The 21,965-nt window shown below is 35.4% G+C and overlaps 1 protein-coding gene, 1 long non-coding RNA gene and 2 pseudogenes across 3 annotated transcripts; 3 read left to right on the plus strand and 1 right to left on the minus strand.

Annotated features, from left to right (window-relative positions):
- Window positions 1-5,584: 5,584 nt before the first annotated feature.
- Window positions 5,585-8,279, plus strand: LOC137731228 (putative aquaporin NIP-type; annotated as a pseudogene).
- LOC137730644 (uncharacterized) lies at window positions 6,589-7,458 on the plus strand. Its single transcript, XR_011068199.2, has 3 exons — window positions 6,589-6,770; window positions 6,851-6,969; window positions 7,138-7,458. It is a non-coding gene; the product is annotated as an uncharacterized LOC137730644 (long non-coding RNA).
- Window positions 8,280-10,120: 1,841 nt separating the features above from the next.
- LOC137731841 (protein WVD2-like 7) lies at window positions 10,121-15,185 on the plus strand (annotated as a pseudogene). Its single transcript, XR_015957419.1, has 9 exons — window positions 10,121-10,475; window positions 10,597-10,677; window positions 11,153-11,818; window positions 11,894-12,110; window positions 12,203-12,246; window positions 12,329-12,400; window positions 12,498-12,606; window positions 12,972-13,082; window positions 14,405-15,185. The product of XR_015957419.1 is annotated as a protein WVD2-like 7 (transcript).
- A 1,259-nt stretch (window positions 15,186-16,444) lies between these two features.
- Window positions 16,445-17,180, minus strand: LOC137731229 (uncharacterized). Its single transcript, XM_068470330.2, has one exon. It carries the CDS (start codon window positions 17,064-17,066, stop codon window positions 16,584-16,586), a length of 483 nt encoding a protein of 160 aa, XP_068326431.1. The 5' UTR covers window positions 17,067-17,180; the 3' UTR covers window positions 16,445-16,583.
- Between the last annotated feature and the right edge of the window lie 4,785 nt (window positions 17,181-21,965).

Below are 21,965 nucleotides of genomic sequence, written 5' to 3' on the forward strand. Positions count from 1 at the left end.
ACTGTTCTGTGAAGACTTTTACCACTTGGGGTTAGAGCAACTGAGCAAGCAAAAGGCTTTTCTCGAAGGCACATTGTCTTTCTATCAAGTGAAGGTGAGAACGAATCCTTTACGTTTAGGCACAGGGGAGGCGGAGGCCTTTGTGGTCGGGAAGGGGGTGCTGCTTCTTCTTTCTAGAGAAAAAGGTGAGAGAAAGAAAAGCAGGGAGGTAGATAAGCAGAAGTCAAAAGTAGTTTTAAACTGCTACTTAGTACTACTGTTTAATGATATTCTTCTTCATTTATAAGTAAAGGTCTTAAGTTTGATTATCTCCAAAAGCAAATCTGAACCATATTATTATTACCAGTCTATTATAATGCTTAGCACGTTTCCTCAACAATTAATTCTATTGTTTGTTAAAAGAAAGTAGTGGTATTCTTCTTCACTTATAAGTAGAAGGTTTTAAGTTCAATTATCTTCATAAGTAAATTTGAATTATATTATTATTACTAGTTCATTACGATGCTTAGCACATTTTCCCAACAATTAATACTATTATTTGTTAAAAGAAAATAGTTTGAGGCTTAGATTACTCTTTAGCTTTTCACTTTTGATGCAGCCACACTAAGTCACGAAGTCCACAACCCTACCCTACTTTTTAGTTTTTATTTAGGCCCACTAGGCAGTGGTGGGGTGGTCGACACAATTAAATTTAATTGTATTTTTTTAGTTTTTTATTTTTAAAATATTGTTAGTACTCTAAAATATAATTGTGCATTTCAAATTTTTTATGTTTAAAAAAGAAAACTCTTATAAAAAGTGTAAAATTAAAATTTTAAAGTGCTAATAGTAGTTCCTTATTTTTATTTTACTTTTTTCCTCAGGAGAAAATGATGAATAATACTTGGTTACTCAAAGGATGAGTAGGAGTTCCTACTCAAAATTGTTCGATGCAGATTCATAAAAATTTGTGTTTATGATTAGAACTGTTATAAATCATTTAATAAAGATCGTCTCTACAAAAAAAATCAGTTAAAACTAATGTCTTTTAGTGAACAGATGAACGAAATTGGTAAAAACACTACGAACCATCTATGTATTTGCTATAATAGATTGACTAAACATCCTAATATTAATTTATTTTTTGCAGAAATGTTCTTTACATAGTGATTCATAATATGAACAGTACTAAATATAAGACAATTTTGTGATTTCAACATGAGAAATTTTGATTAGAAGTTCTTACTTATCCTTACGTAGTCAAGCAAGCATGTTTGTTCGAAAATGATAGGACGTGATGGGTACCAATCAACCTCTATATGTCATCCATACAGAATGATCAGAGGACATGATCATCCTGATCACCTCCAAGAAAGTCGGTGGTGATCGATCATCAGTTTCATAATTCTTCACATCAATTCGAATTTTAATTGGGTGATTGATTAGATCCTTCATCCAACTGCTGCCCGTAGGTATTTTATGGTACACGATGACGTTAAAAATGTGAGTTAAAGTGGCTCTTGTTGGTAATTAGGGAGATAGACATATTTTATTTGCCAAGACAAAAAAGAATTGTGATTAAAGGGACTAATTTCAAAATAGAACTTCATTAGCTTTCGTGTGTATATAAATGAGCCAATTAAGTTAAGGGCATTTTTTTTTTAGTATAATCGGTATTTTACATTAGTTTATATTAAACGTGAATGAAAAGATTTAAACTTAAGACGTAATAGCTTGACGAAGAGTTTTCAACTATCAGGGTAAAAGAAATGCTTATGGAACTATCCATAGGTTATCTGTCATCCCATGTAGTTTTTATCACAATATTTTATAATATTAGCACGAGAATTGACATTAAACTGTGAGGTGACAGAAAGTCAAACTTTTTAAAGAATCTGCTTAGTATTTCTCGTTACATGATCCACCACTTATAACTTAAGATGGTATTTCAATTACCAATTAATTTAATCAATGTTACTAGATGAAAAATCCATCGACAAGTAGGTGAATTTTAGGATAAGGCATTAGGGCAAAGGGGAACCACCCAAGATTTGAAGTAAGGAGGGTGTATATGTAGTTTTGGGAGGAAACACACGCACTACCTAGTGATAGGTGTTAATTTTCCCCGTAAAAAATTAAAAAAAGTAAGGAGTCAAAGAACAAAAATTAGGCAGTGAATCACGAACAAGGGAAGAAAGACCAACATGCTCGACGATCGATCAGTCGGCCAATAAGAAAACGAAAGCGACGGCAGTCATGCATGCATGTATGAGTGCATTTTTGCTGACCACCCTCAAGTGGTGGTAATGCTCACCACCCTATTTATAAGTTTATAACCAGTAGATGAGTTTGAATTTTGAGATTTGTGCCTATTCACTACATGAATCTCGAAATTCAAACTCATCTAACGGTAATAAATAGAGTGATGAGCATACACCATAGTTTATGATGGTGAGCAAAAATACTCTCATGCATGCATGCATGTTGGAGGTTGGAGGTTGCAAACTGGCGAATTACGAAACGGCGGATTCAGCCTTGACATGCAGATGGGTTCGCTTTCACATGCTCTTGTAGCCACAATCCAACAAATGCAATTAAGCAGCGAGCTCTCACCCCCACTTCTGCACTGTGTTGTCTACCTCACTCTCTTCTCAATCATGTAACAATTCATGATTTATATTCAAACTTCAAATTACATAGACACGTCTTGTGATAAAGTCTTATATCTGTCATGTTGTGTATTTGATAAAATGCTAGTTGAAAGACAATTTACAATGTAAACTCGTTAGGTACTGACCCTTTTCTTGAAATATTGACACTGTCTCAACTCACTATCCCGTTTTAGTAGCTACTACTTGCTAATGATTAAATGGCTAATAATATCGCCAAAATTCAAGTAACTATTGATTGATCATATATAAATAATGGTTAAGATAAAGCCCTACCTTACCTTTTAACTGCTGGCATTTGGAAATGCTAGGGTTTCATGTTAATAAATCAATTAATCTTATACAAATAATATTTAATGTATAACCCTCAACCCTATCTGTTCACTTGTTGCATTTGGAAATGTTAGGTGATAATTACCAAGTTGGAAATAATATCGGTGTGCAAGTGATAATTACTAAGTTATAGATAATATCGGAGTTGTATGGAGTGGACATTTGGCCCGTCTCTCAATAATTTGACATTATTTTGTATTCAAACACATGACCAGAGTGGCCGGGGTCCATGCTCATGTGGATCTCCATACTTTGTTCATGTGGAACTGGAGCCTGGAGAGCTTGCTAAAACTGTTTCAAACAGCGATTGCAGCCAAACATGCCATTGCAATCTATGACTGATAGAATTTCTCATTGACGCCAGTAGATAAAAAGATGTATATAGAATCCAAGCAAGGTAGGGACTGTTTGGGAACCAAGTTCCTCTGAGGCTTTTGGACTTTGTTGTCACAACTTTTCTTTGGATACAAAAGGGAATGGACCCCAATGCGACACGAACCACACAGATATACACATATATATACATATATATATATATATAGGTATATAAATTAAGAGTCCCCCCGATATGGCAGCACTTGAATTATAAGGTCCTAAAACGCCAGGCCTTTTCAAGTTTGAACTTATCTCAATGTAACACACACACACACACACACACACATATATATATCTCTCTCTCTCTTTTTGCAGCTAAAGAAGAAGCCTCTGCATATGCAATGCATGACTAATTGATCGTTTGCTGCTGATTATTCCGAACTTTAGTCGTACATTAGTGCCGTCAGTCCATATATAAAAATTTACTCATTCATTGATCTGGTTTTCAACGAGTTGTTTTAACAATAATGTTATTTAGACTCACAAAACTGCTGATGTTAATTACTGCATGCTCTTTAATAATATAGATGAATTCACCATTGTACGTAAAATATGTTAGCAATATTGTCAATTTATGTAAAGATAAATGGGTGATTAGGTTGGACTGGAGATGAGTAGGGTACACCATAAAGAACATATGGTAGTGTCCTTGTGCGCGTGGCTTCATTCTTGAGCATACATGGGGGCCATGCTACCCTTCTGGTCCTAAGTTCTGCAGGCACACCACCTCATGATACAAAATCAAATCTTCTGAATAATGAAACTATGATTATGTACTGCGTGACTTAATCGGTTCCTTTTAATATTACATGCGCCCTAGCTATTTCATAACCAAAATTTATTCAGGTGGAAAATTTTCAGTAACATAAGTGTGTGTGTGTGTGTGTGTGTGTGTATACATACATATATACATATATAAAAGAATCGAGAGATATCAAAAGAAATGTTGTGCAAGTTGGAGAATTGGCTAGGTTTTTTGGACCAAAACAATAAAGGCGTGGTGCAGATGAAAATAAATAAGAAACAAAAATGCATCATCAAAAGACTGAGAGAGCAATGGAGGAGGTGGTCATGCTGCTGTGGTCTAGAGTAGCGTGAAAAACGAACACGAAAGCCAGAGGGATGGACCAGCTGCGGCTTTGGGACCATTATTTGTTTAATTAGGGTAGGGTTGCAGACTTGCAGTTGAAGACTATTGAGGGCCATCGAGAGAGACATTGCATGTAAATGAGACTTTTGTTCATCCAATCCAATGATAATACAATGATGTTCAAAAAATTAAAGAAAGAACAAAGCCACCATCGATAGTATATAGATATATCTAACTCGGAAAATGAAACTTTCTTGCAACCAGTGCACCGTACCATATTATTCGTTTGATAGACATTTGTCATGTATTTAGAGAGTGAATCATCCATTTAAATGGTGCATCATTATAGACATTTATCATGTGTTTAAATAGTAACTCAATTTACTTATAAATTCATGAAAAGTTCTTCCTCCCATTAATGTGGGATTTATTCTCAACATATCTCTTCAAGTGTGGCGAATTTTCAAGCCAAATACGTGGATAATACAACTAAAATAACGTGGAGCACGTGTGGCCGTTGAACTTCACACATGAAACAATCTACTCCAATACCCCGAAAAAAAAGATATATTTCGTTTGTAACTAAATTAAGCGGATGATAATAAATTTTTTCGATCCTGCACAAACAAGGATAAAATTTTACCCAAACATTCAACTAACTACAGTCAAAGTAAGCGTGTAAAAAAATATTGACTTTGTTGATTTTATTTATAGAGTAAACACCTTTATATATCTCACAAGGACTTCAAAGAGTAGGATTTCTAAGAAAGAACCGATTACATTAAATTACAAAATATCTTTTATGCGTTAAGGCATGCAAAATTTGAGCTGCGTGGTGGGATGGAAGATATATACTAGCCAAATTGTTAAATTGGGTTTGAAACCACGGGCTGAGTTTGTTAATTATATCAAATATTTTTAGCAACAAATTGAAGAACACAAAAGACTGAACGTAGCACTTCGGAGCCCCAGAGTAAGCTGGGCCAGACCCATTTTGGTTCAAACCCTAACCCGAAAATAAAAGTCGAAAACTGATTGAAAAATGCAATGCAATTCAACCCTAATTTTCGTACAAGTTTGGTAATATCTCGGGTGGTCATGGTTATGGTTCCAGGAATTTCAGTTACATGAGGATTTCATGGTTATGGTGTATTCGATTGGTCATATCTCCGGTGCCCACTTTAATCCGGCCATCACCTTCACCATCTTCCGCCATTTTCCACCCAAACACGCATTAATTAATCAAAAACTATTCCACCCAATTAATTAATTAATCATGATTAAATTCTTGTCATATATTCATGCATTCAATTGCATAATTTGTAGTTGCCTCTGTATAATGCAGCGCATGAGTTAGGATCCATCCTTGCAAGCGGGACTTTATGCCTTGTTTTGGGTGCCCCAAGCGGCATATTTTGGAACATAACTAGTTGGACCAGACGTTCGATATTTGGTCATGCAGATCATTGCCTCTTTTGTCTGGATGTTTGTTATTTCAGGCATCGCCACAGATAGTAGAGCTGTTAGTAATTAATCCCTAATATGGTCATACGTATACATATCGATCCGCACTGCATGCATGCATGCAGATTGCAGAATTGGCAGGAATTGCTGTAGGAATGACAATAACTATGGACGTCCCCGTTGCCAGGTACATATATACATATAGCACACATATAAAATACAATAATATTGTACGTTTGGATATATAAAACTAACCACTACAGGAAAAGTGATTATTAGGGGCGTAATATTAGATGCAGAATTTTTTTTTTTGCCTCTAATAGTATTCATTAGGGACCAAAGCATGCATTTGTCTCTATTAAAATAATAGCGACAAACAATAAACCGCCTCTACTAATTTTATCACTTTTAGGGACAGAAAAAAACTGCCTTTACTAAATTTAGCTATTAGAGGCGAATGCAATTAGCCCCTAATTCAACTAATAATTATTTAAATTTAATTATTTTTTCATTAAAGGCGGATGTTTGTACTTATTTATTTAAAAAAAATTATATTTAAGACGGATATGTTTAATTACTATTTAATTTTTACAAAAAAAAATTAAAAAATGAAGGATATTACTATTTACCAGAAGAAAAAAAAATCCATCTAAACTCCAATTCCAATACATACCCACTACCCTCATTTTTCTCTTTTCCCTCTTCCACTGCTGCAAAGTTCATCATTTTCCCCTTTTTCCTTGATTTTTCTTCCCATCCCTTTCTCTTGTGCAGATTTAAACCCGTCCTCTCTTTCTTTCATTCTTCATAATCTTTTGTTGCTATTTTCTTTTTGCTACTCCGAGAGGACCGAATGAAAGGTTTGTTAGAGAGAAGATAAAACTCGTTTCATTTGGTTTGATCGAAGTTTTTTTTCCATCCTGAATTTTTTGTTTTGCAGGTATACTTGAGGGGGTTTTGAATAATTTAGAGTGGAAGAGAATTTCATGAATAGTTTGGAATAGATATATCATTTGATTGATAGGGAGAAAGAGGTTCTCAAGAATTTTCATTTTAGAGGTAATTCCCTTGTATTAATCTTTGTTTATTGATTTTTCTTATATGTTTAATTGATTGTGAAATTCAGGATTGATTTTTCTGTTTGTTCGTACAAATTAGTAAACTTTGTAATTTGGCTTTGTTGTTCGTTACGTTTTATTTTTTCGTTTTGTATTTGTTTATGAACAGTTGTTGATTGAGAACGACTCATGTGCTGCTGCAAAATAAGAAGATGAACTTAGAGATCTAATCTGCAAAGCTTGAGAAACTGAAAGGAAAAGGAGAAGATTTTGAGATCTGGAAAGAAGAAGATGAATCATGCTGGGTTTGAATATTTTGAATGATTCAAAACCAATATCTAACGTTTGGATGGATAATGCATTTATTATATTGTGGATTTACTTTTTTTTGTATAATTGAAAATATTAGGAGCGGATGTAATTATCTACTCGATTTATTATTTTTACATAATTAGAAGGTATTAAGGGCGGATGCTTCTGCCTGTAATGATATGTATTTATAAAAACCTGCCAACATGGCAACAAAAATAATAGGGACGGATATTTGACATTTTTTTGCATCTAATAACAATAGCAACGGCTCTTTTAGGAGCGAATCTACTTTCCGCCCCTCCTTTTTACCAGGGGCAATTTTTCAACATATTGGCACCTATTGGGGGTTTTTAGAGGCAAATATTACTGCCCATATTTATTTGATTTCTTGTAGTGAACGTACTTGAATACATATATATGACATGGTGCAGACCGGTCTTAGGGGCATCGATGGACCCTGCACGGAGCCAAGGGCCAGCAATAGTGATGCACACAGACAAGGGAATATGGATTTATATTGTAGGTCCATTCGTTGGCACCATATATACTCGGTGGAGTTGCCTACAATCTCATTCGGTTCGCTGACAAACCACTGAGAGAGGTAACTGACAAAACAAATACTGCGGAAGTTAAGAAGAGTGCTTCCTTCATCAAATACGTTTCCAAAAACAATTTTTCTAGAACTTAATAACCACGAGTTCATGGCTCAGTGACAAATGACGGATTACGAAGCTTCTTTAAAATAAAAAACGGGAGGTCTCAGTTAACCCGCTGTTAGTGTGGAAGCCAAACTTGTGGCTAGGAGAAGGCTGAAATGCCTCTGTGAGTCTTCTTCCTGGAAGAGGTGGATAACCGCTGCTTGCCACCAATTGTCCTTCTTAAAAAAAAAAAAAAAAAAAAAAAAAAACCTAGTTAATTCATAATCAATTATTACGTACTGTTGTGATGGAATCGATTGGTAGTCGATATCTTCTCCTTCTACAGCCTGCTGCTGCATGACATGCATGTCAAATAGGTCGTATGTTGTTTGGAAGGAAGAATAAAAAAATAAAAAAAATTTCTTTTTTGTTGATTTCTTAATCGGTGTTAAATTAAATTGTTTTTCCATATTTTATTATTTTATGAAATAATTTGTAACTTTTGTGTCATGCTTATGAGGTATTATCAGGTGTATGTTGAATGCGGTCACATGCGTGATATAATAATATTTTACGCAAATTATAACAAACATACTCATAGATTTTAAAAAAGAGACACATCAAGTACGTATGATACGTATTTAATAGCTAACTTCATTTCCAAAAGCATAGGCAGTTCCCAATAATTTCAACAGGTAACCATATATAATTGGCTTACAATTTCCATAACTAGTTACTCTATCAAAATCCTATTTGATTGCAATTGATGTGTAACCATGCATATACATAATGATATATAGCTGCCTTTGTTTAATTAATATGCATATAAATGTGACCTTCCTGAGATGCTCCTTTTCATAAACTTCAAACTAATTATTAATTTAGTTATAAACATTAAATAATCGCACTTTGTTTAAAAAAGGTTAGATCCAAAACACATGGAGCTCCTCACATGCATGAGTCATACGTTGCATAGAGCAAAAATCTCACATGTCCTTCAATTCAAAACTATCACATATTTCTGACTAGCTACTTTAATCGTTTACCAATCGTTACAGGTGTAGTAGGAACTTGTGAAATCAATCAATTGTACTAGCTAATACACACACACACACACACACACACACACACACACACACACACACATATTCGTCAAGGGATCTATATAAATATAAGTTGTCAAGTTATTTTCAAAACCATCTTAATCGATTTCTTTGTTTTTTATGTAGTCTTCAAAGTTATGGTGATCAGCCATAGACTTTTCCATCTGATATGTCCCTAGCTCCCACCAAATGTCTCTGGGGAAAAAACCCTTGACTCTCTCTAATCTTATGGTGCCACATGGGTAATTTTTGGTTGTCATTGTCTTTACTATCTTTGTAATATAAATGGATCAATGTCACCAACATTTTGTTTCTAAGAAAAGAAATTAAAATTAAAAAGCTATACATGTCATATAACAACTTCTATTATAGTTTAGCTATATTTTTCTTTCTTTGGAAACGAAAGATCTCACATTTAATTTCCATAAATAACGAGTCTGTATAATATTTGTGTTGAATTTGATAACTGATTATGTCTTATTTTAAAGTAAAACATCATCGTATGAAAAAAAATATTTATGCTCTATTTCATGTTTGGTTGATATATGCTGACTCTCACTGGTGTTAGGTGTCTATTGTTTTCTTTTCTTTTTTGAATCTATTATTTTCTAGTAGACGAAACCAGAGGAAAAAATAGAAAATAAAATACAACAAAAAATATTAGTGTTCTTTTAACGGACAGGATTACAAGAACACAATTCAATAAACGGACAGAAATCGAGTTTAGAGAGGCGTTGCCGACCGGTATCTTGTATATGTTGGCCACGGCGGGACATGCACAGCCCTTGCACATGGCTCCTCCACAGCTTTAGACTTCGTCCCATATGTGTATTTGTGACTAGTCGGCCCACCCTGATTCTTAACCGAATACCTAGATTCCTACATTTTCTAATCTAACGGCTCTAATCTTTCCACAAGACTATATTTGTTGGAAAAGGAGGTATAGATGGAGGGAGCTGACCGTCCTGGGCAGAACAGAAGACATTAACGACGGAAAGAACGGAGGATATGCAGGCGTTATCGAGGTGTCAGAAGGCAATGATAATATGATGATGCAAACCAACCTTTTTAAGCAAGTCCAACTTTACATTTTGATTTCGTACATGAGTACACTAATCACTTCTCACTCACTCACCAAAAAGTCTTATGTCTCTATCTCTCTCCTACTCTTTCTCTCTCTAGAAACCTCAGAAGCTTGTTAGCCAAACAACAATATCTAAACTTGCAACGCAAAAAACACGAAACCAAGATCTAAAGACAAAGACAGACAAGTGGGTTTTGTGTCCTAGATGCATGTGAGTGTGTTTTTGCTCCTAACACGCTTGCTTCTGATTCCCGACTAACATTTTAGCTCCTTCATTCTTCATAACCCAACTGCTTGATCTCTGGAATCCAATCCCACAGCACTGTTTGATATGCTTTTCTTGTAGCTGTGATATGGGGTTTTGACTAAGGTAAATTCTTAACTTTTCTTGCAATTATTTAACTTTCTCTCATTTGGGTTTTGGATATATATTAATTGACTTGCTTCCCATGTTTTGCTTACTTATTAAGTTCTGATTTTGTCCCTGCAAGATTGGCATTTCTTTGAGGTTTTGAGGGCAGATTGTAGTGATGTCTGGGGAGATGGAAGAGCCCTTTAGTTTTAGCTTTCAGGTACTTCTCTTCTTATGCTCTTTATTAATTTTGTTAGTGAGAATGCTTCTTAAATTCTACCCCAGTATAAGATTAACTGCTTAATCAGGAAGATTATGGCCTGTTTGATAACCGTTTAATTTTATGTGCTAGATATGAGGTTCAAAGACGGATATAAATATAAGCCTAGAGGTTGATTAAATGGGAATGTTCATGTCATAGTAATTTGTAAATCATACCCAAAGCGTGATGAAATTGCATACCGGGGTGATTAGTGAACTCTGATCTGTTTTTCCGATCGCTGATTTGCATCCCCTTGATTTACTTTCAGTAGAAGTGCCCAGTAATTGGATATTAATGCATCCATATTCTCCCACAATGTGCCATTCTGCTACGAATGTTCAAACGAGTGGATGAATTGACAAATTATGTTTAATGATTCATTCTGTTTTGTAGTCATCTGCTTTTATAACAGCTACTTCTTCGAAATGGACAGGCAGACTCTTTACACTCTGGTTCCATATCATTTGGGAGGTTCGAAAACGAAGTTTTATCTTGGGAAAAGTGGTCGTCATTCTCGCATAACAGATATGTTGAAGAGGTTGAAAAATGCTTGAAACCGGGTTCAGTTATTGAGCGGAAAGCTTACTTCGAAGCTCATTTCAAGAAGAAAGGTTTTCCCAAACCAAATTTAGTTGAGTGCCATCGCGGTACAAGTTATCAAGTCTGTGAAAATGGTGTCTTGGAGAGTGATGCTTACGGAGAAGAATTTGAAGACGGAAATGAAGACAACAGTTGCGCTCAATTTGATAAGGGCTCCGAGGGTTCAGAGTACCACGGAGACAGTGAAGTGAATGAATATGAAAAGGGAGATCCTGAAGTTTCATTGTCTGATCCTCAGAGGGCATCTGAGTTGAACAATGAAGATATTCTGGTCGCTATTAAAGATGATAATTCCGAGGAAACAGATCAAATTGGAAAAGGTTGTGACATGTTTTCTTCAATTATCGATGAACCAGAGAACAATGTAATTGAGAATCATGATGGTGATGCTGTGAATGCTGATGAATCATATAATTCAGTTAAGATAAACCCCAAAACTGCAGCAGATGAAGAAGTTAACATGACTATTGTGGAAAGTTTGCATAGTTCTTCTTCAAAGGTATGTTCTTCTATTAACTCATTTTTGTATAGTTAGTAACAGTATTAACTATAAATTCCTCGGTTTCCTGTCTAGTTGAAGGCTGGAAAAGAATGCAAAATTTCCAAGTCCAAAGTAAAATCTAAGGCCAGCATTTCTCCGGTTAAGAGAAGTATTTCTTCTGAGTCGTCTAAAGATTGTACAAAGAACTCTAATAGAGAAAGAGAGGGTACACGAAACGGAGAAACAAAAGCTGTCACCAAAAACCGCCATTCCAACTACACAATCTGTTCCCAGGACTCCAAAATCAGAGGTAAGCATTATGATGTTCTTCACCCTCTACATAGTATAGTATAAGCATATTGGTTTCTCAAAAAACGGTGTGCCTTTGGATTCTACACGCAGGAATCTACAAATCTGAAGGGAAAATCTGCTCACGAGAGTAGAAGGTATATATTGTTGATTGCAAGTAGAAATCCTAGATGCTTTACTGAATGGAACCTCATATGCATACTTCTTGCATTGTTCTAGTGGTAAGAAACTTGGTGAACCTCAACCTCCTGCCGTCAAGCCTGAGTCCAGAGGACGCCAAACGGCAAACAGGTTTATTAGAATTTCTTACTGAATGCTATGAGTGTTTCTATCTTTCAAACTGTAAAATTTTCGTGAAGTCACCCTTCCGTATTCCTCTCTCGTATAGGTTTAACCAAAGAGTCAATTTGACCAAGTCTGATATAAGATCAAGTGTTGCAACTTTCAATTTCAAAAGTTCTGAACGAGCAGAAAGGAGGAAAGAGGCAAACCACCATGTACTTTCTCTGAATTTGTTGTTTCTTTAGATTTGGGTTTCAGATTTATATGGCTTACAATGCTGATATTGACTTGTTCCTTTGATTACGATCGTGTGTATATAATGCTGAATTAGTTCACAAATTCATATTTTTGGATGCATCAATGTGTTGAAAAGATAACTATATCCTTCAAACTAGTGCTGTACTTGCCAGCGGTGGTTCTAATTCCTGGACTTTTGGATGATAAAGTATATATCTACTATCTAGTACTCATAGCTGAGGGAAATGCATGGTTGATGATAATAACACTCGAATTTTCCTGAATGCATGCTCCTGAAACTTCTCTTAAGATTTTCAACGGGTTTCGGTTAATGTTATTGCAGGAAAAAGCCGAAGCTGAGATGAGACAATTCCGCAAAAGCCTCAACTTTAAAGCAGTACCAATGCCTTCCTTCTACCATGTAGCTGTGAATGCAGCGCCTGATGGGAGCAAGGTAAATAACTGCCATTCATTGCATTTAAAGACATGAACTTCCAAGTGAATCGATGAGGTCAAATTTGAAATAGAGAATAAATCCAAGATTAGAGGATGACTTTTTGTTCGACTTTGTTGCATGGTTTCACCACTTTGCCTAAAACTCGCGTTCCGGAAGGATGAATCGCTCCCGAAAAGGAATCTATTGATTCTCTCCCAATTAGTTGGACCGTAGGTGCGATGATTTACTTTACGGGTAAAGTCTCTAGTTCAAGTCCAGGACGGCCCAACTGCACCAAGGAAAAGAATAGAAGAAGCATTTGACTCCTTCATGCATGCTCCACTAGGCTCGGGGGGATATAGCACAATTGGTAGAGCTCCGCTCTTGCAATTGGGTTGTTGCGATTACAGGTTGGATGTCTAATTGTCTAGGCGGTAATGATAGTATCTTGTACCTGAACTGGTGGCTCACTTTTTCGAAGTAATGGGGAAGCGGACATAAACATGCCACTGAAAGACTCTACTGAGACAAAGATGGGCTGTCAAGAACGTATAGGAGGTAGGATGGGCAGTTGGTCAAATCTAGTATGGATCGTACACAGACGGTAGTTGGAATTGGTGACTCTCCTAGGGTTCCCTAGGGAAGAGGATCAAGTTGGCCCTTAGGAACAGCTTGATGCACTATCTCCCTTCAACCCTTTGGAACTACAAGATCACCCCAAGGACATCCAAGGGTCGCAGACCGACCATAGAACCCTGTTCAATAAGTGGACTGCATTAGCTGTCCGCTTTCAGGTTGGGTAGTAAGGGTTAGAGAAAGGCAATCACTCATTCTTTAAACCAGCTTTCTTAAGACCAAAAAGTCGGGTGGAAGGGGGGGGGGGAAGCTCTTCGTTCTTGGTTCTCTTGTAACTAGATCCTCTGGAACCACAAGAATCCTTAGTTAGAATGGGATTCCAACTCAACACCTTTCCTTTTGAGATTTTTAGTACGATGAAAGTTGTAAGTTGTGTTCGGGGTGGGGTGGGGGGGTTATTGTTTATCGTTGGCCTCTATGGTAGAATCAGTCGAGGGCCTGAGAGGTGGTAGTTTACCATGTGACGAATGTCAGCAATTAGAGTCCACTTATCTCCAACTCGCGAATTTAGCCGATACAAAATTATATGATAGCACCCAATTTTTCTGATTCGGCAGTTCAATCTATGCTATGATTTATCATTTTATGTTTTTTCTTTGCACCAAACAGTTCATTTCGGAATGTGAATAAGATTTTGAAATGGAAAATTGGAAAATAATGGCCCCGTTAACTGCGATATCATGGATTTTCTATATATTTTTCAGGTTGTATCTACCAAATTCTCTAAAGTACAAAGCAAGTCAACAAATCCAGGGAGTGGAGCCGCTGCAAGATTTCCATCACATTCAGAGGCAGGCAAGGTTGAACCTCCCACTGCCAACGTTTCTGTAAACACAGCTGATTTGCATGAGGCCTCGAGAGAAACTAACAGCATCATGGCTGATCCCTCTGAAACTAGTTCAGTTTCTTCAGCTACACTGAGCAGCAGAAACTTATCCCGGGATACTGCAACTAAAAGTGAACATCCCAGGACGAAAGGAAGGGAGAAGGATGCTAATACGCAGAAACATCGGTTATTAGAGAGCGGTAAAATGGCAAAAAGTCAGAAAGCTGAAGGGAAGCAGAAAGTGGGAGTCCAAAAAAATAGCAGAGAGATGGCAAGGAAGGGTATGAAAGACGGCGTCGGCTTTGGAAGCAGTTCAAGAATGGGTCATCTAACGGTTGGTGTTGCCTCATGAATGAACACCAAGAGATCGAATATACTCAGCGTGCAGGATGAACACTGCAAGCCTGAAATTTAATGAAAGCAAAGCTTGTAACAAAACATGCAGGTGAAAGGATAATAATATATGGTTGTGCTGTTTGAGGGAGTAGAAAAATTGGAAGCCTAGGCCCTCTTGCCTCCTTCATAAATTAAAAGTTTTATTAAATTTATTCATCATGTAGTGAAACCAAGTTATCTTCCAATGTAATCAAGCACCTTGAAATGGATTAATGAGTTGATTAAGAGCATTTGCTCTTAAATTTGAGGTTCCGAATTTGATTTATCCATCTTCTTCATCATTGCTTGCATAAAAATTGTGGCATGGAAAGTTGGAGAAACTTGACCTGTCTTTTACGGATTGGTGGATAAAATCCCGAATATCTCATCTCGAGATTTCTCCTTGACATTTTTCCTGCCCATGAAACATTCGACATTCTAAAATTTATACAGCCGACTGCATGCAGTGGAATAATACTTTGTTGTGATCGTTGTTGTATAAAACACTTAGAAAAGTCACTAACTAGTTTGACTCCTAACTTCAATTGTTTCAGTCACTTACTCAGTTGTTTCGATTTGGTCGTAACTTGGAGTTCCGTTTCTTTTGTTGATGGGAGAGTTACGTGCACCATATGTTAGGGCAAAACCGTGTTTTGCTCGAATAGTTTGACTCGGATTTCAATTTTGGTCCATATGGTTTTTTTAATTGTTTCAATCAGGTCCCAGAAGAAACAAGTGATGAAAAGTTAGAATCTGGTGCTTGAAAGGTTTGTGGGTTGGAATGTCGTAGGGGAGATAGATATACTCCATACTCCTGTCTGTCTCTACTTTTGACTCTAAATACCAAACAAAAGGCCCCTACCATGAATTAAGCCTACCTATTACCCTAATAGATTTCGATTTATACTTATTGTGTTTGATTAGTGGTTGTAAGATCATCTCCAGCTACGTGCCATGTCTTATGTTAGACCGTAAAATTGATAAAAATAATCTCCAATTAAAGGGCTAAAAAGAATCACGCTAAAGAAATCAGACCACATTTATCCCTAGGCAGACTACTAATAACCAGTTCTCCGTATATTAGTTAAATATTTTTTTCTAAAAACACTTCTCAAATAAACCGATAATGATAATGAGGGTCCTTCACCGTATTTAAAAATTTGGAATGACGACAAAAATGAAAGGAAGGAGCCTGAGGAGGATAATTAACTAGGAATCGTGAAGTTTCCATGGACCTGCCGACTGTTAAGTTAATGATATTTTCTGTCCTGTTGTGCAAATATAAGCAAAACAAGTGATGTAATATACAAATTGGTGGTTACAAAACGTCAAAACCTACTCAAATCATGCACCTTAATACAAAAGAAAACGAGTATAATATCGTCATCTTCATCTTCTTTCTTATCACTTTTCTGTTTCTCTCACTTTTCCAGTGCCAATCCTTAATTTACCTAATCATATTTACAACTAAATGTATTGATGGAAGAGATCAAATGCATAACATGTGTTTGTAATTTAAAGCGTCTGGACGTTTACTCAAGAATTTAAAAAAAATTAAATATAATATCATAAAAATACTTAACATGATTAATTTCATTAAACAAAACATGATGTTTGATCATTCCAACGAGAGATAATTGTTACTAAACTAATTAATTCATTAAAACAAGAAGGCTTTTTAACTAATTTTGCAGAAAGTTAAAAAAGTAGACGAATACAACGAAAAGATTGGTGGTGGCGATAGTGTTGAAGAGCGTTGACGATCTTCTGATTACAGAGGTTGCCGACGAAGCGTCTTTGTTTCCACGAGCACCGTTTTTGAAGTAGAATGGAAAATAAGGTAAGATGGGGTCAGGAGGAGGATTAGCACCATATCCATAACCACCGTTATCAGTAGACGGAGGAGGGTTGTACGGGTAATTTCCATTTGGGTTGTTGACGACGGCCGGAGGCGGGTATGACCCGGTTTGGGACGACGGAGGAGATGGAGTTGTGGTTGTCGGAGTTGTTGTTGTTGGAGTAGAAGTGCTCCCGGTGCCTGTAGGTGGAGGATAACATGGGTATGCACAGGGATTATCTGATATTGTTGTTGCAGGAAAGCTGAGAATTATTGAGAACAAAAAGAGAGCTGACAGGATAAGTGGGTTTATCTTTGCAGCAGCCATGGGAGATTGAATTGAATATGGTGTGGGAGCTTAGGAAAACGAATGAGAGAGGAAGGACAAGGAGAGGTTTGGGGAAGAAGACAAAATGTGTAAACGAGTACAGTTGGTGGAGGTGGAGGTAAAACTATTATTATTAGAAAGAAAACTTTGAGAGTCTTGTCATGACTCAATGAGTAAATAAAAAGAAAGAAAATTAATGCAAAATGATTTTAAAATTTTGAGTTTTATTGATAAGGATAAAATAAAGAGTAAAGTGAATAGTATAAAGATTGACTTTTTAGTGTAAAAATATAGGTTTTCGTTAAAGTGAACAGTACCAAAAACTTTTCGTTAAAGTTGTCTAAAAAGAAAGAAAATATAGAGGGGCCAAAAGGTACTGTTGAAAAAGCAAATTTTAAAAGTTTTAGTAATTTTTCTTCAATACTACGTAATATCGAATCACACGAAAATTGAATAGATGAGATTAAACATAAAACATTTAAGAGTATCTTCAAATAAGATGTCAAATATAGTATGTCAAAATTTTATTTGATGGCTGATGTAGCAAATTGAATACAAGTGCTAAATTCTCTTATTTTCCAATGGATGTGTCAAATATTTATTTTATTATTTTATTGGGCCTAGAATTACATTAACTATTAAAAAAATAATCAAAATTAGTTTCAGTTTTTTTTTTCTTCTATTGGTTGTTAATGGGACCCATGCATTAAAAATTAAATTAAATATATTTGACTCATTCTTTGTTTGTTGTAAAAAAATACAGCTAGAAAATAAGGAGTCAAATGACTTACATGTCGCATCATATATGACATATCCATTGGAGAACACTTAAATGTCTTTTAATCCTATTTGGCATATTTAACATCTCCTTTGGAGATGGTCTAAAAAGTAGTGGCAATCAAATTTAACAACTAAAATACTTGTAATATTGGATAATATGTACATAACATTGAAACCTTACCCTAATTTTAGACCGTGTATAGTTAGAAGATGTCACATTCATACACCCTTGTTTTATGAATATTTTTTTTCTGATATACGAGAAGTTTAGAACCCTGTATGTAGTATTTTTTACCTATCATCCTATTTACCTTCACTTTCACTTTTAAACTTGGCTATTAGTGTTATTTAAAATCGATAGTAGCTAGCCTGCTAAATCAACAAATTTTGAAGTTAATCAACTTGTGCAAGGGAACAAACTTCTTTATACATACCTCGTAGTTCTTGTATGTCAACTCATTTCGAACTTCCTAGGCCTTACGTTACAAAAAAATAAAAGAAATATATATATAGTTCAGTTAGGCTAAAATCACTAATCATTCTTTTTGAGCTCAAACGTCACCCGAATTTGTATAATTTGAAGTCATGGGAAACTTTATGTCTTCCACTTTCGGGAGTGATACATTTGGTAAATCCTAATGTACTTGAGTTTCACAGTAGTTAACTATAGTGAGCCCCAATCACTTGGGGAGAGCTTAGACGTACGTATTGGAAGAAAGTTAGAGGAAATTGCATGTGGGACTAGGCTAGCTAATTAACTATTATTGTAATTATCTGCAATTATTGTCCTTGCGTAGTGAGGGTGCACGTCAAAGATTAAGACATGTCATATGATCGCAGCCTTACATGACTGAAACTCAATCATTTTAGTTTTGGGATAAATTATATCACTCCCTAAAATATATTTCTTTGCTACCTGTCCCAAGTAATGCTTTATGTCATTACTGGGCCAACAGTTTCAGTGGCTTGGATGAAAACAGATCACTTAAACCAACCTGCAGGATTTTGATCAATGTTTGAGAAACTTATATTTATTTTGTTTTGGTGAAAAACCCTAGTCGGTCATCTCTGCAAATAAATTAATAATGCTTTATTCATCTCTCTCGCAATTTCGATTGAATTGTATCCTGTTCCCTAGCTAGCTTCTTCAAACTTGAAACTTGTGTTAATCTGCTATATTATTGGATCTTGTCAAACTATCGAAAGAAGCCGAGTATCGAAGAGCTCAATAATGACTAATGAGTTGTTCCTTTGATTCTTCACCATATATAACGTATAAAAGGGGACATGATGACTACGAGGAACATTCTTTTGGCATAAAGCTACTGGTTAGGTAAAAGCGATAAAGTGATGAATAGAAGTAGGTTACTTTCAAAAGTCGAAACCTCTAATATTATAGGAAAGAAAAACTAGTCCTTCAAGGCATGCATGTCTTTAAATTTTAAAATACAAAAAAATAAGAAAAAAAATTAAAGTCTCTTTGGCTGTGCGTATGTGTGTGACCATATGCATGTGTATCCAGCAAATTATTGTCGACAGCCACCAGCTAAATTCCACACCTAACGATGTTCATTTAAACAAGCATAATTAATATTTGTGAAAAAAAATTTGATAAGCAAATTAATCATGGAGAGAGACAGACAGGTGTAGAAAGATGCAATTGAAAGGCTTTGAATAATTCCGATGATTTTTCTTTGCTGCCACGCAGTCAAAGAGCAAACTTGAAGGCACAACCGCACCGACGGAAGCAAAAAGTGAGCAGAGGTTGAGTAATTTTGACGAACAATGCAACCCAACATATATAAACTCGATCACTCACTAAATAACATGATTACTATGATTTTTGTAAGGGAATTATAGGGTTTACCATTCTATTTCTTACACCTAAGACAGATTCATCCACTATTTGGTACCCTGTCTCCGTTACGGCAATCTTTTTTTTTTTTTTTTTTTTTTTTTGTGACCGTGAAGATTCACAAAGGTATTGTAGCCTCTTCATGGCCACCAACATGTGAATCATTAGCGTCAAGAATCGAATTTAGGATGTGTTGTGTGAAATACGGACCTAAAATTCATCCACAACTATTGAACCACCCCGTGGTGGTTAGTTATAGCTACCATTGATTCTACTAAAGTTATTAGGACCATAATGACCCCCTGAACATCGTGCCTTCTAAATCGCCCTAATGTGATGGTGATGAATTTAAGTTGGACTGGATGAGCACACTACTTTGGCCAAAATTTAAAATAATTTTACTTACCCAATGATATGCAATTATTTATGTTTTCTATCAATAAGAAATCTTCAATTTTTATTTTAAAAAGTTAGATATTTGGGATGAATTACTTGGTGGAAATTATCTCTCTCAACAAAGGTATGTGCTCAACAATTAACTGACTAATATCAAAATTGTGTTTTCAGCAAGTATGATGAAAGTGTTGCAATCTTTTAAGTTTGAATTTTGGGTATTCGAAAGGATGATGCTTTGCTTTATCATCATCTATAGAAAGAGGTGAGCTGTGACGTTAGAAAAGTCCTTGGGAGAACATGTAAAAGTAGAAACTTCCTTTAAAAGTAGCATTTATCTATCTTATAACTTTGAAATTGAAATCTATAAACGTGGCTATAAATAATAGAATGGATTTGTCTTTTTTACACACGAATGATGCTAGATGAGAATCATGCATCACCTTTTTATCTTAAATGTTTTCTTTTCATCGAATTAACGTCAAAATACATATGTAAATTAAGTCAGTTAATTAGAGTAATAAATGCATTTCAGCTTTGCTTATCGTTTCTTCTTTACTCGAAATCAAAATGGGTTGGTCTTCAATTTCATGAATATTGATTTGATGATTTACCATCAGTCTGTTATGTTTGGTTGCATGGTTGGTGACTTGGTTAACCTTATCAATGAGCTGCCACTTACTAAATTAAGCACTGGATTTATCTCTATTTTTGTCACATCTTAATATGCAATTTCTAACTCTAATGATTTTATCCAGACTCTAGAGCAATGCATTAAAAAACCAGTCAGCACAACTGCCACTTTCCAATTGGTGCATACATGAATGGTGTAAGTCTTAATCAAACTTAATTACAAAACCTGCCCTAGGAGACTATTTAAAGTGATGAAAATTGGCCGACGACTCACCAGTCGTTGGTTGTTTATAAAATTCAAGATTAATATGATGTTGAAAAGAGAGAATATTTTGTTCATCGTCTTCAAATGGTCATAATGTTCGTGATTTTATTTATTATTGTTGAATGCGTTTAAATTTTAAGATCTATATGTACATAGATATAGATCTTAAAATTTAAACTTTTCTAATTATAATAAATAGGATGTAAGGCGATGATCTTATTTATTATTATTGAATGCATTTAAATTTTAAAATTACAGAGATATAAATATCAAAATTTAAATTTTTATAATTATAATAAATAGGGTGTAAGACGGTCAAAAGACAATTGTGAGTAAAAATGCTTCTCTAAAAAGAAAGCATCGGACCATAGTTTGGTGAAACCGAAGTTGATCTTTCTTTTACAAGCACAGAAGCATATGCTCTTTTCGACATTTCACACGTTAACGGAATGGGAATGAAGTCTGACATCAAGATCAAATGGTCGGCTTTTTTTTGCATGTCACAGCGACAGGCCCACGTACCCAAATTCAACAGTCCATGTGAACCTTCGTAATTGGCTGTGATGTGAACACATCAACCGACGAAAGAAATTTATATGCAATCGGAACAGAACGTCAAAATGCGTATAGTTTTTGTTTGAAGATTGAATACCACCTCAACCTTCTGATTACATCAAGTTCTTCTCTAAGAACATTAAGTTTTGTTAGGGTTAACTCATGTTCAAGAACAATCTCGACCACCCTAAATCTTACTTGGTGAATGATGAAAACTTCATCGGTTTATATTTTTTCTACCATGAATTTATTTATTTCGACAATTATTAAAATCACTGTTTTGAAAATTTCCATCTAGACCTTGCTTAACCAAGGCACTAAATCTTTATCCACCACTTAGCCCTTTTAGAACTTTGTTGAAATACTGTGTGTCGACTTTTTAAAACCTTTATGGAAAAGGGCTTAGTTTGCATACCTC

Source organism: Pyrus communis, chromosome 16 (genome assembly GCF_041283825.1).
Source record: "Pyrus communis isolate YQ-2024b chromosome 16, ASM4128382v1, whole genome shotgun sequence".
Taxonomy (NCBI): domain Eukaryota; kingdom Viridiplantae; phylum Streptophyta; class Magnoliopsida; order Rosales; family Rosaceae; genus Pyrus; species Pyrus communis.

What these genes read in the sequence shown, in the direction of transcription:
- LOC137731229 (XM_068470330.2), bottom strand. Translation starts at nt 17,066, where the DNA reads ATGGCTGCTGCAAAGATAAACCCACTTATCCTGTCAGCTCTCTTTTTG.